Source organism: Marmota flaviventris, chromosome 10 (genome assembly GCF_047511675.1).
Source record: "Marmota flaviventris isolate mMarFla1 chromosome 10, mMarFla1.hap1, whole genome shotgun sequence".
Taxonomy (NCBI): Eukaryota; Metazoa; Chordata; class Mammalia; order Rodentia; family Sciuridae; genus Marmota; species Marmota flaviventris.
Window position 1 is genome coordinate 123,194,104 of NC_092507.1, and position 18,815 is coordinate 123,212,918.

Sequence of the window (18,815 nt, forward strand, 5' to 3'; positions counted from 1 at the left end):
GACATAAAGTTGGGCTTTGCCTCTTATCAGCTGTGTAACTTGACCAAACTACTCATCTCCTTATGAAGTGAAGCCTCAGATTTCTCATGAATTAAGAGATTTTTTAGAATGCTTCTGGGTTGTTGTGAGAACTAAATTAGATCACACTCAATTAAAGTATGGTGCAGACAATAGCTAAACTGTGGAGCCAACCTAGATGTCCTTCAGTGGATGATGGATTAAAAAAAAAATGTGGCATTTATACACAATGGAATATTACTCAGCAATAAAAAAGAGTAAGATCATGGCATTTGCAGGGAAATGGATAGCATTAGAGAAGATAATGCTAAGTGAAGTTAGCCAATCCTCCCCCCCCCCCCCCCCAAACAAATGCCGAATGTCTTCTCTAAAGGGGCAGACTCAAAATGGGGTTGGGAGGGAGGGCAAGGGAGGAAGATTACCTCTAGATAGGGGTGGGAGGGAAAGGGAGGAAGAAGGGGAATAGCATGGATAATGAAAGGAGACCCTCATCATTATATGTTTATAATACATGTATGAAGATGTGAATTTGGTGTCAACATATCTTATATATAATCAGATATGAGATTAAATTATTGTATAATGGTGTATTAAGAACCGTAATGCAAAATAAATTAACTTTTAAAAAAATAAATAAAGTGTGGTGCAGAAAAAAAATATGTGCCAAAATGAATAGCTAGTAGTCATTTACTCACTATTTCAAAGAGATTTATCAAATGCCTATTATGTAATAAGGACTGCTTTAGACACTAGAACTTGTAGATGGACAGAATGCCTTTATTTATTTTTATGTGGTGCTAAAGATCAAACCCAGTGCCTCACACATACCAGGCAAGCTCTCTGCCACTGAACTACACCCCCAGCCCAACTGACTAGATTTTTTTTTTTTAGTTGCAGATGAATACATTACCTTTACTTTTCTATGAGGTGATGAGTGAGGATCAAACCAGTGTTTCACAAGTGCTAGGTAAGCACTCACCACTCAGCCACAACCCTGGCCCCAACTAACTAGATTTTACAAGGCATTACAGTGACTTATTAAAGGGCACATCCAAACCAATTAATCACACATATGAAATACAAATGCTTACATAAAATTCAATACATCAAGAAAATGAGAATAAGAATTTAATTTATATGAATGAAGTCACTATTAGGAAAATCAGAGATACCACAACTGTTTTTAAGACCTAACGTTCTCTGGGGTAAACCAGTCTTAATTACCTGAAAACTCTAGATGAGGAAATAAAAAATCTGAATTATTTTGTTTAAAAGAATATAAGTATTACCTTTTAAGCATTTGAGGGTTTCTGTGCTGCATACATCCACCCTCATAGTTGACAACTGTTTCTCCTTTAATTCTATCTGATCTTCTGAGCGCTTATATAGCATCAGTTCTTCAATGAGGGCCTGAGACTGAAGACAGACCAGAGTCATATTTCATTTATAAGATCATTCAATTGTTTCTCCTTTTACCTCTCCCTTCATTTTTTTCCTCACAGTCAGGGATATCAAAGATATTTCTCGTGTCAAAATTATATTTCAGTTACCTACTTTAATTATTCAAAGTTAAATTATGGATACAGTCTTAAGAAACAGATAAAGGTCCACTTAAATTTTTTTTTTAATTTTATTTTTTGGTACTTGGGATTGAATCAGGGGTACAAAACCACTGAGCTACATCTCTAGCCTTTTTACTGTATTTTATTATTATTTTTTAGACGGGGTCTTACTTAGGGCCTCACTAAATTGATGAGGCTGGCTTTGAATTTGTGATCCTCTTGCCTCAGCCTCCCCAGTCACTGGAATAACAGGCATGTACCAACACACCCAGCTACTCACATTCTCTTTAAATTATAGTTACATAAACATAGTCTTCTCAACAAAAATTCTAATTTAGCAGAATTTCACTGATGAGCCTTCTTGTTAGCATAAATTCAATACAGAACTTAGTTGACACCACACAGTCTGGAAGGTTATATTCTAGACAATCTAATTCCAATCTGGATTTTATTAGAATGATTCAAGCATGTTTAGAACATAACCAATATAAAATTTAGTAAAAATAAATTTTACTAAACTATATTAAAAGGGATAAATAATGTTTTGCTCTAGTTAATATATTTAATAAGTTAACATTTAACTTACTCGAAACTCAGCAACTATCTTAGACTTGAGAGCAGCTTTTGGATTCGTGGATGCTGTTGGAATTAAACAAAAAGTCATTAAGAATATAAGGAGTTGACTAAACTCAGGAAAAATCTTAGCTGTATAGTTAAGGATGTACTCTTTGAACATATGACAAACATGCACATTTAAATCATAATATACTTCTTAGAATAAATAATGAACTATGAAATTTAAATACTCCCAAACATAGTCAATATAAAAATAAACTATTTAGATAGGCCTAACCAACTTACCTCGAATTGGACCCTGAAGTCATAGAGTCCTAGACTCACTGATTTGGAGATACATGAAGTACCTGCTTTTTCTATACTGACTGAGAATGTAAGAGAGTCTCAAAACCTCAACATGACGATGTTTAGGAATAGGACATAAAATTAACCCTGAGCACTGGTTGAAAAATTTACTTACAATTATCAACTCTATTCCCATATGTTTAGTTTTGGATTTATTTTCTGTTAACTCACTTCACAGCAAAACCACGCAAGGACAGTTCTCAGTACATTATCACTGTGGATGAACTATGGCTGGAATGATGACTCTTGTTGTTCTAAGCATGCAACTTATGACCAAGAAGATGTCAGAGGACTCCCCTTAATCATGATGAATATCATATGCTTGATGGAGCAAACCATTGCAAATGTCTTGTTTCACCTCCCAATTCTCACTTTTACCTTGTTCCCTCCATACCTTCAAGTCTCTCAATATTCCTCAGTTTTCCCACAGAAGCCTATCACATGCAGTATTCCACTCCCTTGATCTCATGCTGGGTAAACATGATAAACACAACAGGAGCTCCAGTTAGAGAATGAGCTTCTTGCCAGGATATGAGGCCCATGTCTAATTGGTAGAATGTATCCCCAAATCTGAAGGATTTCATGGCTCCTACAAAAATGCTTCTCAATGCCTAGTCTCTTCTTCAGCTCTGTGGTTTAATGCCAGCTGCCTCTAACTTCATATATCTTTGAACCTGAGAATTAGCCTGAGCACTATCAAGTTTTGTTTTGTTTTTCTTCTTTCAATCCCCCAACTACTCTTGAATCTTCACTCAATTAAACCCTTTTTCTGCATTTTCTTTGTTTAATAGTGGTTTTTAAAGAGGTAACTTCATGGTAGCTTGTTTAATGTAAGTCATTGGGAGCCTCCCCGGCCTGGAAAACATAGGCTTGCCCATGGTTTATGCCAGGTACGATGTCAAATAGTCTACATTTTCTTCTGCTCCAAAAAGAGGAGGTAATTTTATATTAGTTGAGATTTTGTTCCTTACTTTGTGATTTCTTCCACTGCTTATTCGGTTGTTTGTTCAGATTTTCTTTCAGCTGCTTCTGAGTTTTGAAACTGGTACCTGGAAAACATTTCAGTTTTTGCAATCTGGCATTATGGGAAGCTGTTCTGTCTGTCCACTTCAGTGCCAAAGTTGTAGTATGAAAAAAGGCAATCCGAGACTGTGTTGTTTCTTTCTTTTCTTTAATTTTTATTAAAATTATGTCTATATATCTATATCTATATAGATATATAAAAACACCCACCAGATCTAAGAAGCCATCAAACAATTTCTATAAGATATTACTGATCTGAAAAGAATAGGGCAGAAGGCTTAAAATATCATTTAACAAATTCAAATGAAGAATTTAACAGCTTCTTAGAAGATGGTATTTTGAAAGCAAATTTCTAGTCAAATAATGATCATGATAGCAGATTACCCCCAACTTCTATTCAATGACTTAATTACATGCATCAAATACATAAGGACAAAATTACTAAAAAAACAAACAAAAAACACCCCAAAACACAGGTATATAACTTACTGCAAACCTCAATCAAAACAAAGTCTGAAGACTGCCAATATATACTTACTACCAAAAAGCTTAGGAAGAAATTAAACCCTGTACAAAAATTCTCCAATAGTAAGAGAACACAGTAGCATTTATTTATTTGAACAATGAAGAACACTTTTGAAATATTCAATTAAAGCAAATGCAGGAAAATAATCAGATGACTATCATCACTTATTATGTTTGATTTTTTTTTTAGTCAATAAAAACAAAATCCAAATCCCTGCCTCTCAAATCAATTCCACTTAAATTTTAAATTCAAACAGATCTAGATTTTTACAAATACTTAATTTTAAACAACAGGACCAGATTCAAAATTTTGTTTTTAATTATTATACAACCAGACTGGGTCTATAGATATATAATTGTACAGAGTGACTCAATTTTTGTTTTATGAGAGAAAAGACACTTACTCAAAGCCTCTCTCAATGCCACAATCATTTCTTCTGGGTATACATTTCTATCTTCCCAGATTTTAAAGATTCGTTCTACAGACTTGGAGACAGATGGATCCCTGAAGAAAAAGAGATTATAAAAAGATTGACTCACATTCAAAGCTAGAAGTGTAAAAATCAACAAAATTACTATTTTCCAAGTTTTTCCTGATGTTTATTTTTAAATATTTTTTCCCTAAATGCTGAGTATTTTTATGATTAGATTGATGAACCAATTTGATTTGGAATAAAAAGTTTTCATAAAATATAATTTTTTTTCTTAGTGTTTAGGGTTAAAGAAATCGTAAAAACTTTATTCAACACTTTTGTCAAGGACAAAGAGAAGGCTATGGATGACATACTAAACTTTGTGATGGATATGAAGTAGATGCTAGTCAATGCACTAAATGACACAACTGGTATTCCAAAATATAGGTTGAATCTAACAAGATGAAATTTAATAAGAACCTGGTTCAAAAAACAAAACAAAATCCAAAATAATTCTGCCACTAAATGACAAAACTTAACAATACTGTGCACTGTATCCCCCCACTCCCCATTGCCTTTAAAAAAATTTTTTTGGGGGGATTGTAGATGGATACAATACCTCTATTTTATTTATTTATTTTTATGTGGTAATGAGGATTAAACCCAGTGCCTCACACATACTGGGTGAGTGCTCTACCACTGAGCCACAACCTCAGCCCTCCCCCATTGCCTTTTATTTTTAACATTTTCCCCATTTAAAAAAAAAATTTGTTCTACTTAGTTACACATGACAGCAGAATGCACTTCAATTCGTTGTACACATAGAGCCCTACTGCCCTTTAAAGGCAATAATTAAATAATTTTAATAAATCCTGTTTCAATATGTTGTCTAAAAAACTATGGAATGATACTGTAAGAATACATTATCTAGAATGAGGGAGTTGAGATGTTATTGTTATTGTTTGGGCTCACATATGAGCTCTCAGTTCAGGTTGGTTATCCCACTTTAAAAGCAAAGTAGTGAAAGAAAAAATGAGACATAATTACCAGAATAAAGAATTATGTCACTATCCCCTTGCACCCTGACACACACACTGGGGCTTAACCCAGGATTATGCACATGCTACTTTCCAATCCCTTTTTATTTTATTTTACTTTGAGACAAGGTCTCACTAAGTTGCACAGTTGCCCTCAAACTGCATCAGCTTCATGAGTAGCTGGGATTACAGACATGTGCTACTAAGCTCAGCAAAACTATGTTTTAAGTGAACTATAGAAGGAATAAGAAAAAACAATGTTGAGAGGCTTGTGAAGAAGAGCAAGGAAATGAATCAGTGACAGGTGTAGTGGTGCACCTCTGCAATCCCAGGGACTCCAGAGGCTGAGGCAGGAGGATCACAAGTTTAAGGCCAGCCTCAGCAATTTAGAGAAGACTCTCAGCAACTTAATGAGACTGTCTTAAAATAAAAAGGACTGGGGATGTAGTAGCTCAGTGGTAAACAGTGCCCTTAGGCTCAATAAAAAGATGAATCAGACTGATATGATCCTAGAAGACAAAATAAGAACAAAAGAAGACAGATATAGGAAAAGAAATTTTGTACAGATCTGAGACAGAACCTTCTAACACCCTAAAACAGATCTGTCAAAAGACAAAATGGGAACTTCTTAAGTGAACTCATCAAACCATAAAGAAATGAAAGTAAAGATAATAAACTAACCTAATATCAACATAAGAGTCTATGTGTTCACAAAGGATTTCCTTTTTTTCCCCTAAGAATGAATAAAAAAAAAAAAATGTATTAAGATTCTAGAAAATCGGGCTGGGGATGTGGCTCAAGCGGTAGCACGCTCGCCTGGCATGAGTGCGGCCCGGGTTCGATCCTCAGCACCACATACAAACAAAGATGTTGTGTCCGCCGAAAACTAAAAAATAAATATTAAAAAAATTCTCTAAAAAAAAAAAAGATTCTAGAAAATCATATTTTATAGAGGTTTACTAACTATAATGGAAACTGTACTTTCATTTCTTCCTTATATTTTTTTATGCTGAGATACTTTTTCTCATAAAATACACACAAGTAAAACACTGACAAAATTACGGGAAAGTAAAGAAAAAACTCCACTCGCTTTCACCAAATGGAAATTTATAGGATAATAGTTTCAACACTACTTGTCTTTCATCATTTTATCCTATGAATGTTGATATTTGCAACCAATTATAAAACATACACAACACACAAATTGCATTCTATTCTTTTCGCTTTACAATCATTTCCCAATGTTCCGATCAACTCTTTGTAAAGATTTTCTTTCTCTTTTTTAGGGTCGGGGATAGAGGGGCTTGTGTCTAGGGGTGCTCTACTCCTGAGCTACATATCCCAGTCCATTTCGCTTTATGAGACAGTGTCTCACGAAGTTGCCCAGGCTGGCCTTGCACTTGCCATCCCCTGCCTTATTCCCCAGAGTGGATGGGATTATAGGGGTGTGCCCCTGCACTAGCATTTTCAATCACTATGCCATATTCCATTAAGATTTATGCATTTTTTTGGTTCAAGGTACTGAACCTAGGGGTGCTGAACCACCCAGCCACATCCCCAGCCCTTTTTAGTAATTTACAGACAGGGTCTCACTGAGTTTCTGAAAGCCTTGCTAAGTTGTTGAGGATGGCTGGCTTTCAACTTGTGATCCCCCTGCCTCAGCCTCTCAAGCTGCTTGCGATCACAGGTGTGTGCCACTGCGCCTGGCTTTAATTTTTATTCAATATTCCCAAGTACAAATTTATTAGGTCTCACACTATTTCCTTCTAAGGCTATTCTGAGGTATCTCATATATTTTACTGACAGTATGTATGACTGACCCTAATTCCCATTGCTTACTTTCCAGAGTAAAACTGATTCAGAATTTTGTTGATGGTAAAGTATCTCAGCTGTTCCTTTTCAGTAAGTTTTTTTTTTGGTACCAGAGGCTGAATTCAAGGGTATTCGACCACTGAACGACATCTGACTGCTTAGAGCCTTGCTGTTGCTAAGCTGGCTTTGAACTTTTGATCCTCCTGTCTCAGCCTCCCTAGCCACTGGGATTACAGGCATGCACTACTGAGCCTGGCCATTAATTTTTTGGCAAGAGCTCCATCACTGAGCCCCAGGACCCCCTTCCCTTTTTAAACAAACAAACAAAAAATATATATATTTTTAGTTGTAGATGGAATCAATACCTTAGTTTATTATTTTAAAAAATATTATTAAATTGTAGATGGACATAATACCTTATATATTCATTTTTATGTGGTGCTGAGGAATGAACCCAGTGCCTCACACATGCTAGGCAAGCACTTCACCACTGAGGTACAAACCCAACCCCCCATCATTCCTTTTCATAATTTTTTTGAAGTAGGGTCTCTGCTAAGCCTCAGACTCCCAAGCCAAGGATTATAAGCATGTGCTACCGAGCCCAGCCAGGCCTCTCATTCTAATTTTAAGTTTTCCAAATCCTTATTTCTCTCTTTTTTTAAAAAAATATTTATTTTTTTGGTGTTAGTTGGGCAGAATATCTTTATTTATTTATCTTTATGTGGTGCTAAGGATCAAATCCAGGGCCTCGCACTTGCTAAGTGAGAAGTCTACCGCTGAGCTACAGCCCCAGCCCTCCTTATTTCTCTTAATGCAATGTAATTTCCTCAGAACTATATTCTAGTTTGTTCTTTTTTTCTTTTTCAGAATTCTTATTGATTCTTTAATAAATCGTACCCGCTGTTCATTTTATTTAATCTTTAATATTCCTTGCATATAGGTGTTTTATATAGTCTGTTTAATATTTGGAATATAAACAACTCATGGGAGGCCAGAGTCAAAATCTGTTGGTTTTCACTTACGGTGGTGGTTTATTTCCCTGTGTTTGGAGATCTTTGATTGTGAGTACCTATTTGTTTGATCTCAATCCATAGGACTTTTTATGGCCTTCTGGATGACAGGGAGAACTAATGATACAAAGTTACACTAGCCTCCTCCAGAGCCCCTCTAACTGCTTTGGTCATAGGGAACTATTGATATGAGTATACTGTGTTAATGTCAACTCGGCCATTCTACTCTGTTTCATTCCTGAGTCAGCTAATATTTTGTCAATTATGTAGCAACTGCTACCTCTTTTCTTGTATAATCACAAAAGCCTGAAATTTTTGAACTTTAGGTAATACTAAAATACTATTTTTAAAAATCAAGGAAAAGACCTTGCCTTCATAGTAACTTCTTTGTTGATCATCTGTTACTACCCATATGGGCAAAATTTACAGAAAAATACTCTTATGGAAGAAAAAAAGCATGAGTGACAGGATGGATAGTAACTAATAATAACTCAATGTTAAAAATGCAGTGTGGGGGGGGACTGGGGTTGTGGCTCAGAGGTAGAGCACTCGCCTAGTGCGTGCAAGGCCCTGGGTTCGATCCTCAGCACCACATATAAATAAAAATAAAGGCATTGAGTACAACTAAAAGAAATAAATATTTTTTAAAAATGCAGTCTCAGGTTTCTTTTTTTCTTTTCTTTTGCACAGTATGGGGGACAGGGTCTTCTACATTGCCCAGGCTGGCCTTAAATTTGTGATCCTCAATCTTCTGAGCTGCTGATATTATATGAGCCACCATGCACAGCTCCTAAAGTAATTTGAGTAAGATAATACTGCTATAGTTAGAATGGCTTAAAAATCTAATTAACATTTCTTAAATTCTCCACCTGCTAACTTAGATTTGCTTAATTCATTAATATTCTTTAGAAATACACTCTGGCTGAGTGTGGTAGTACAGGCCTACAATCCCAGCTACTTTAAAATCCCAGTTACTGGGGAGGCTGATGCAGGAGAATTGCAAATATCAAGCCTCTCACTAGATAACTGAGTGAGACCCTGTCTCAAAATTTAAAAATAAAAAGGACTGGAAATGTAGCTCAGTAGTAGACCACTTGCCTAGCACACACATAAGGCTTTGGGTTTAATCCCCAGTTCCTCGAAATAAACAAATAACCCCCCAAACATTCTGATGGCATCCAGAGCAAATGATTAAAACCTCACTTTGTCTTATAGGGAATGAGATTGTAAGTAGTGTTTTGGGGTTAGATTTCTGCATTTATAAACTTACTTAGTAGGTAATTTCTGTGAGCTTCAGGATTCTTAGCTAGGTTTCCTTATTTAAAGAAACACAGAGCTCTCAAACCCTATGGTTCAATCATCTCTTGCCTTTAGGAATTTTCCCAAAATAAAATCTAAACAAAATAAAGTCTAGAATAGCAGTTTCCCTTACTTTGTTATCCTATATAGTAATGCACTGACTATATAGGATATCTGCAACTGATCATGATTTCAATTTCTATAGAATTTACAATTATTACCATAGATATCATACACTTAGTTATAAACTTTTCTTACTTGATTTGTAACAATAACAAAAAAATTAGTTGACCTTGCAGAATTGTTATGATATTCAAAACATGCTTTCTTACAAGACCTATCTCCACCACTTTAAAACAGCAAGGTCTAGCAAATTATTTCATAGTATAAAGTTCAGAAGAATACAAGTGGAAGTACCCAGGTGTCACAGTTAAAATACAACTAAACAGCATAATCACATGCTTCACTTAGGGGAGTACTCCTTTATCAATACCTTATCACCAGGACATTATCAGAATAATGTGCTATTTCTGTTTTCTTTCTTTTCTTTTTTTGGTACTAGGGACTGAACCCAGGGGTGTTTAACCACTGAGCCACAATCCCCAGCTCTTTTCTATATTTTTATTTAGAGATAGGGTCTTGCTGAATTGCTCAGGACTTGCCAAGTTGCTGGGGCTGGCTATGAACTTTCAATCCTCTGCCTCAGCCTCCCAAACCGCTGGAATTATAGGTATGTGTTACCACTTCCAGCTTTAATGTGCTATTTCTTACAGATTCTTTTTTTTTTTTTCTTTGCATTACTGGGGCTTGAACCCAGGGACCTGCATAGGTAAATATACACCTAAGTAAGTATATACCCAACCCAAGATGGGTTGGACAAGTATATACCCAACCCAACTTATAGGTACTTAGTAAATATTTGCTAAATACCCGAGAGGAAGACTAAATAGGTCAATTTATAGGGGAGGCAGTCAATACCTTAAAACAAAAACAAAAAAACCTCAAGGCTTAGAAATACTAGATGAAAACAGATCTTATCTCACTTTGAAAACTCAAAAACTTGCTGCTCTGTATCTTCTAAAATTCACTTATTCATCTATGACACAAAAATTCCTTAGTGTATAACTTGGTTTTTAGTTTTACAGTGTCTCTGCAATGCAAGTTTAATCTTCTTTTGTTTTTATTCCAGGGGTTAAACCCAGGGGCACTTAACCACTGAGACATATCCCCAGCCCTTTCATTTCCTCCCTCCCTCCCTCCCTCCCTCCTTCCTTCCTTCCTTCCTTCCAATCAGTTACACATGACAGCAGAATGTTCTTTGCCCCTTTCATTTTTTGAGACAGGGTTTCATATTTTATCTTCAGACAGTTGCTTAGGGCCTTGATACGTTGCTGAGGCTAGTCTTGAACTTGTGATCCTGTGCACCACTGTACCTGGCTGGAAGTTTAATCTTGCTGTTCTTTAAGTCCCCCCTCCCCCCACCGCAACAGTTCTGGGGATTGAACCCAGGGCCTCCTTGTGCATGCTAGGAAAGCACTCTACTACTGAGCAACATCCCTAGTCTTTTTTTTTGTGTGTGGTACTGGAGATTGAACCCAGGACCTTGTGCATGTGAGGCAAGCACTCTACTCTATATCCCCAGCTCTGATTATATTATTTTAAGACAGGGTCTCACTAAGTTGCCCAGGCTGGCTTCAAACTTGCAATCTTCCTTCCTCAACCTCCTCAGTAGCTGGGATTTTTGTGTGTGTTTTCCATGTTGTAAGGGTCTTTCATCCCCTATAATCATAAAAACGTTCATACTTTCTTCAAAGTTTTTTCTTTGGTGGTGCTGGGGATCAAACCAAGGGTCTCATGAATGCTAAGCACAAATTCTGCCACACAGCCAGCTACAACTTCAAACATGCTAAGATTTTGTTTTTCATATCAAGGTAATTCATTTGTGTGTGTGTGTGTGTAATAGGAAAACATTTTATTTTTTCTAAGAGAAAGTATCATATCCCAGAATCTCTTATTAAGAGTTCATTTTCTAGGGGCTGTGGCTGTGGTTCAGTGGTAGAGCACTTGCCTAGCATGTGTGAGGCACTGGGTTCAATTCTCAGCACCACATATAAATAATGAATAAAATGAAGGTCCATCAATGTCTTAAAAAAAAGAGTTCATCTTTCCCCCAGTGATTTAAATACAACTTCTACAATTGGCAAAGGTGACCACAAACATAAAGGTCCACTTCTGTGCTCTAGGTTTTGTTATTTAAGTCTATTTCACCATTCTACACCACACTGCTTTAATTACTACAAAGTTATTACGTTCTGAATGTTTGTGTTCCACTAAAATTCTTTTTTTTTTTTCCTTTCTTCCTTTTTTTTTTGGTACTGGGGATTGAACTTAGGGGCCCTTGACTACTGAGCTACATCCCCAGCCCTATTTCTCTAAGACACAGTCTCAAAGAGTTGCTTAGCATCTCGCTTTTGCTAAAGCTGGCTTTGAACTTGAAACCCTCCTGTCTCAGTCTCCTGAGCTGCTGGTGGGTGCCACCATGCTTGGCCAATTTATTTATTTTTAGGTGCTGCTGAAAATTGAACCCAGTGCCTTACATGTACTAGGTAAGCACTCTACTACTGAGCCACAATCCCAGCCCTTCATGTTACCCCAAGGTGATAGGTAGTATTCAGCAGGTAGAGCCTTTGGGAGGTGATTAGTGCCCTTATAGACTTTCTGTTGTCCCAAATTGCAATAATTGGTTCTTAACTTTTTGTTTGAATTATCTATGATATTGCAAATAACTGAAATATATCTATTTTGTTTGCTATCTGGTATTCCAATATACCATAATTTAACCACTTTATTGCAGGAAAATATCTGACTTGTTTCTAATTTTTATTCTCATGAACATTAACAATGTCACTGTAAATTGATCAATTCTCTTCTATTGATCTTGCTGCACCTGTTTATGGGCATAAACATTTAGCTTGAGAATGAAAATCACTAGATCACAGGGTACAAATAACAAACTATTTTTAAAAAGGTTGCACCAGCTGGGCGTGATGGCACACCACCTGTAATCCTACTAGCTTGGGAGGCTGTAAACCTGGTAAGACCCTGTTTCAAAATAAAAAAAGGGTTGGGGATGTGGCTGAGTGGGACCAAAGGGTGGGGAGGGGAGTAGTACTAGTGGGACATGGTGGCCATTCCCAGCAATTTAGTAAAACACTGTCTCAAAAAAGAAGGTATGGTGGGGGGTAGAAAGATAGTGGAATGAGACGGATATCATTAACCTAGGTACGTTTATGAAGAAATGAATGGTGTGACTCTACCTGTGTACAATCAGAGAAATGAAAAATTGTGCTCCATATGTTACCATGAATTGAAATGTTTTCTGCTGTCATGTATAACAAATTAGAATAAATAAATTAAAAAAGAAGAAGAAGAAATGGGGGCTGGGGCTGTAGCACAGTGGCAGAGTGCTTGTCTAGCATGTGTGAGGCACTGGGTTTAATCTTTAGCATAAAAATAAATAATTATTAAAAAGAAAAAGCAAGGACCCTGGGGGGAGGGAAAAAAAAAAAGGTACGGTGATTTAGCTCCGTGGGATAAACTGCCAGTTCAATCCCCAGTACTAGGAAAAATAAAAGGTTTTTGTATCAATCAATTCTCATTGACATCAGTATATGAGAGTTTCCATTGCGTCATAATTTTGCTAATGTTGGTATTGATGAACTTTAAAATTTTTGCCCTGAGAGATATTCATGTTGGTATTTTTTAAAAATATTTTTTTAGTTGTAGGTGGACATAATACCTTTAATTTGTTTATTTTTATATGGTGCTAAAGATCAAACCCAGGGCCTCACATGTGCTAGGCAAGCAATGAGCTACAAACCCAACACTGGAATGACATTTAAAGGTTAGAAAAAGCAGAAAGGATTCTCCTTTTGGTGTTTGGTTCTCACATGAATCCACACACAGCAGTCCAGGTAGCAAGGGCTGCTTATGCAGTTCAGTGAGGAATGCTCTCCAGCCTGTTTCTTTGCTACTACAACAGCAGACATTATTTCAATAATCCACTCTCTCCTCAGGTCTAGATCTCACTTGGAGGAGGGACTACTTAGATCTAGAGATTGTAGTTGCTTTCTGTGGACATTATCCTATCACAGCTTTTATTTGTTTTAGTAGTTAACCACCTAAATCTATTTAACAATTCTTTATGTTAAATTTTCCCTGTTTAAATTACTAGTGTGTATTTTTCTTTCCTGATTGGAATCTGACTGACAGAGTATATAATGATGTATTTCAGCAGTTCTTTTGCTGACAGGTGCTATCCCAAAAGAAGGCAGAAGCAGATAAAAGAGTTTAGGCATTTGCTATTAAGTCAGATATTAAAGGGTGTGCAAGAAGGTAATATTACTGTCCTTATCAATTGTTTTTAATGTGCTTATTTTTCATTAAAATGTTTTTTTATTTTTATTGTTCTAAAAGTGATTAACAGTTGCTGAACTATAGTCCCAGCAACTCTGGAGGCAGAGGCAGGAGGACTGTAAGTTCAAGGCCAGCCTAGGCAACTTAGTAAGATCTTGTCTTAAAATAAAAAATAAAAAGGACTAGGGATATAACTTATGGTAGAATGCTCCTGGGTTCAATTCCCATTATTGCAGGGTGGGGAAAAAATAAGTGATTAATAGGGGAAAAAATGATCAATATATATTCAAACATTTCCCAGTTTTAACTTCTAACATAAATGCCAGATAAAACTGTCTTTCTTCTTTATTTGCAATTCTTTATGTATTGTGGATATGAACCTTTTGTTAACTGCACTGTAAATATTTTCTCCTAATTTGAGGCTATGAGGCTTATCTTTTCACCTTTTGAATAGTGTCTTTTTTGTGTGGCTGGTAGTACTAGGGATTAAATCCAGGATCTCCTGCATACTAGACAACCATAATCTACCAATGAGCTACATCCCAGTCCAATATTTCAATTAAATCGACAAATGCATTAAAATAGGTTGGAAATAATCTAGAGCTTACATATATTACTAATAGTATTATAATTATTGTATTATTATTATTATATAAATATAATTATATTACTACATCCAGGGTCTCCTGCATACTAGGCAAGCATACTCTACCAATGAGCTACATCCCAATCCAAATATTTCAATTAAATCGACAAGTACATTAAAATAGGTTGGAAATAATCTAGAGCTTACATATATTACTAATAGTATTATAATTACTGTATTATTATTATATAAATATAATTATAGGGCTGGGGATGTGGCTCAAGCAGTAGCGCACTCGCCTGGCGTGCGCGGGGCACTGGGTTGGATCCTCAACACCAAATAAAAATAAAATATACTGTGTCCACATAAAACTAAAAAATAAATATAATTATATTACATGCTATATTTAAGTTTATATAGATGTTCCACATCTGGAATAAGATGAAATGGGTTAATGTAGCTGAATTCAGTAATCTTATGAGGTCAAATCAAGAGACATCCTCCTATATAGTCTTCAAGAAGATATATATAGGGCTAGGGCTGCAACTCAGTGGCAGAGCATTTGCCTAGCATGTGTGAGGCACCCGGTTTGATCCTCAGCATCACATAAAAATAAAAAACAGAAGATACTTTTCTTTCCTGATTGCAATACTGTCCTTATCATTTCTTTAATATTTATTTTTTAGCTGGACACAATATCTTTGTTTTATTCATTTTTATGTGGTGCTGAGGATCGAACCCAGGGCCTCACACGTGCTAGGTGAGAGCTCCACCACTGAGCCACAACTCCAGCCCTCAACTGTTTTTAATATGCTTATTTTTCATTAAAATGTTACTTACAGCAGTTGTAATATACTTCTTCCACATTCAGGTATTTAATTACATGGAATTAATATCTGTGTATGGTAAAAATGGAATCTAATTTCCCTTACTTATGAAAAAAGCCAATATCAGCATTATTTATTAAAACATTCATTTTCTACCACCTGCAGTGTCTTACAAAAATCAAGTATACATAGATACATTAGTCTAGTTGTAGGCTTTCTATTATGTTCCACTAGTTTCTTTGTTTATCCTAGACCAATATTACACTGCTAGGTGCATTCTACTACTGAGCAACATTTCTAGCCCCTGAACAGGGTCTTGCTAAGTTGCCTAGGTTGCCCTAAACTTGTGATCCTGCCTCTCAGTCTCATGAGTCACTGGGATTACAGGCAGGTGCCACTATACCTAGCTATTTATTTTAGCTTTCTAATAAACTTTGGTTATCTAGTAGAGCAAACCCTCCCACCTTGTTTTTCTTCAAAAATTTCTTATCTTTCTTTTACCAGATAGGACAGACAGACGTGGTTCATCTGCACTTTCATTTGAAATTCAGTCAATTTGTAGAATTGAAGGGGAAAAAAAACAGCCTCAGATCTTACTGAAGATTGTGTGAGATTTACAAGTCAGTATTGTCAAAAACTCAATCTTTCCTCTTTACAAATATTTATTTTGGTACAATGTTTCTTTCTCTCTCTCTCTCTCCCTCCCTCCCTCCCTCCCTCTCTCTCTCTTTCTTTCTTTTTGGCACCAGGAATTGAACTCAGAGGTCAGAGGCAATGGACCACTGAGCCACACAACCCCAGCCCTTGCAATTAATTGTTGATACTTTGACATTAAGTTATTTTAAAACGAGTATACACTCTAATCTGTTATTCTTTTTTTTATCTTTTTTTTTTGGGGGGGGGTACCAGGGCTCAAACTCGGGGGCACTCAGTCACTGAGCCACATCCCAAGCCATATTTTGTATTTTATATAGAGACAGGGTCTCACTGAGTTGCTTAGTGCCTCACTTTTGCTGAGGCTGGCTTTGAACTCATGATCCTCCTGCTTCAGCCTCCTGAGCCGCTGGGATTATAAATATGCACCACTGTGCCCAGACAGTATGTTTCTTAATTATATCTTAGAATTTTCTTCACAATCCAGTTGATGCCAAGCAAGGTGATATCCTGCCTTCTTGTTTTAGTTCTCATGCTATGAGCAAATATCCTTTCTACAGTCTATTTAGTGCCATGTTTCTTAGAACTTTTTGTGCATTATGTTGATGATTTCATTGTTTAGAAATAGCTCCAAAGAATAGTGCCAGATTACTGTCTACCATCCCTAAATTTAAGAAACCTGTGATATGCCTTAGGAAGCAAATGTGTGTGTTACAAAAATGTTATTCAGGAGTTAGTTACAGTGCTGCTGGCTGTGAGTTCAATGTTAATTAATCAACAACATATATTAAATAAGGTTATTTAAATAGAAATACTCAAAACAAGCTTACTATATATTCACTGGTTGAAGAGCTGTTGTAATCAGGTGCTCACAGGAATCCAACTCTGTATACCCTGTATTTCCCTGAGGAGCAATAATGATTCAGCATGCACTAACTGAGTGAACAGGATAACTTTACAAAACATAAGTGCTACAAATAATAAGAATAAACTGTGGACTGGTGATGTAACTCAGTTGAAAAGCACTTCTGGGATTAATCCTGGGTAACCAAAAACAAAAACAATAACAACAAAATATTGTATTTCATTTTTCTTACCAGTAAAAATGATTAGTTGAAATGTTTGTTGGGTGTGGTGGCACACGCCTATAATCCCAGTGGCTAGGGAGACTAAGACAGGAGGATCACGAGTTCAAAGCCAGCTTCAGCAATGGCAAGGTGCCAAGCAACTCAGTGAGACCCTATCTCTAAATAAAATACAAAATAGGGCTGGTGATGGGCTCAGTGGTCAAGTCCCCTTGAGTTTAATCCCTGGTTACCCACCCACCCAAAAAAAGTTTTTAATTTTTCTTGTTTTCTTAAATATGATTAAGATAATGAATTATCCTGTATTGACTGAAGTCCCCAACCTTGCTAACTCTAATTAATGCCAGTTAGTTCATCTGTAGATTCTTTTGGGTTTCCTATGTATACAGCCATATCTTTAAAATCAGTCACAATTTTGTTTGTGTGTTTTCTAATCCTTTCATTTGTACCATATATTTATTTTTCTTGCCTTATTGCCCTGGCTAAGAACTTCACTGCAAAGCACTGGGCATCATCCTTGTTTTGACAGCTGAAGTTTGTTATTTTGGGAAGAAACTCACCACTAGACAGAAGTCCCTTTCTATCACTGAGTCCTTTTATTAAGGAATGAACATTTAACTCATTTTTCCTACATTTTTTGAAATCATCACAAGATTTTTCTTTTAATTCTCAAGCATTAATTTATTTTTCAACTAAACCACGTTTCCATTCCCAGGATAAACCCTATTATAGTTAAGATGATTTATCCTAATTATGATACACTAGACTCAGTTTTTTTTTTCCTATCTATGCTCATAAATATAATTCTATTTTTTTCTTTCTCATCTTTTCTTACTTGGGTTTTGGTGTCAAAAGTTATACAAGTATCATTAAGATGAGATGAGAAACATTTTCATTGAAAAAAATTGTGCCTTAATATTGGAATGATTCTTTTCCTTCAAAATTTGGTAAAGAATGTAGGTCAGGGATATTTCTTTCTTTTTGACACCGGGGATTAAACTGAGGGTTGCTCTACCATTAAACTGCATCCTCAGCCCTTTCTATTTTTTAGTTTTAAATGTGAGTCAGGGTCTCACTAAGTTGTCCAAGCTGGCCTTGAACTTACAATCCTTCTTCCCCAGTCTCCTTAGTTGCTAGAATTACAGGCATGTGCCACCATACCCAGTTCAAATTTATCTACTTCAGATACTTTAAAGGAACTTAACCACTGCCTAAATTTTCAAATTCATAGGTATCCTTTTCTTATGGCCCGTAACATCTGTAATAATGTCCTCCTTCTGACATTACTAATAGTATTTATGCCCTTTCTTTCTTGTGGTGATGAATCTCATGTAAAATTTTTCAGTTTTATTATTTTTCTTGAAAAAACCTAATGTTTTCTTTGTTAACCTTTTACTGTATATTTGTTTGGCTTTGCGTTATCTTATTCCTAATTTTTATATTATAGGGAAATACATGCAAAATTCGTATATTAACTTTTTGTGTATACGCTGGGGATCAAACCAAAGACCTTAATAGCACATACTCTATCACTGAATTATACCTCCAACTCTGTATCTTAAACTTTTTTAAGTGTACAATTTGATAACATTAAGTATATTCATATTGTTGTGCAACTATCACCACC

At 36.0% G+C, this 18,815-nt stretch overlaps 1 protein-coding gene across 4 annotated transcripts in view; it reads right to left on the reverse strand.

Annotated features, from left to right (window-relative positions):
- Rprd2 (regulation of nuclear pre-mRNA domain containing 2) overlaps window positions 1–18,815 on the reverse strand; it is a 91,182-nt gene that overhangs the window by 18,980 nt on the left and 53,387 nt on the right. For 2 of the 4 annotated variants that reach the window (XM_027953728.2, XM_071618474.1), the window contains exons 3-6: window positions 4,454–4,554; window positions 3,473–3,550; window positions 2,167–2,219; window positions 1,308–1,434 (exon numbers count right to left, since the gene is read on the reverse strand). In XM_027953728.2, the coding sequence (XP_027809529.2) occupies window positions 1,308–1,434; window positions 2,167–2,219; window positions 3,473–3,550; window positions 4,454–4,554 (359 nt within the window). The remainder of the gene's footprint in view (window positions 1–1,307; window positions 1,435–2,166; window positions 2,220–3,472; window positions 3,551–4,453; window positions 4,555–18,815) is intronic. The other 2 variants (XM_027953729.2, XM_027953730.2) reach the window with 1 other exon arrangement.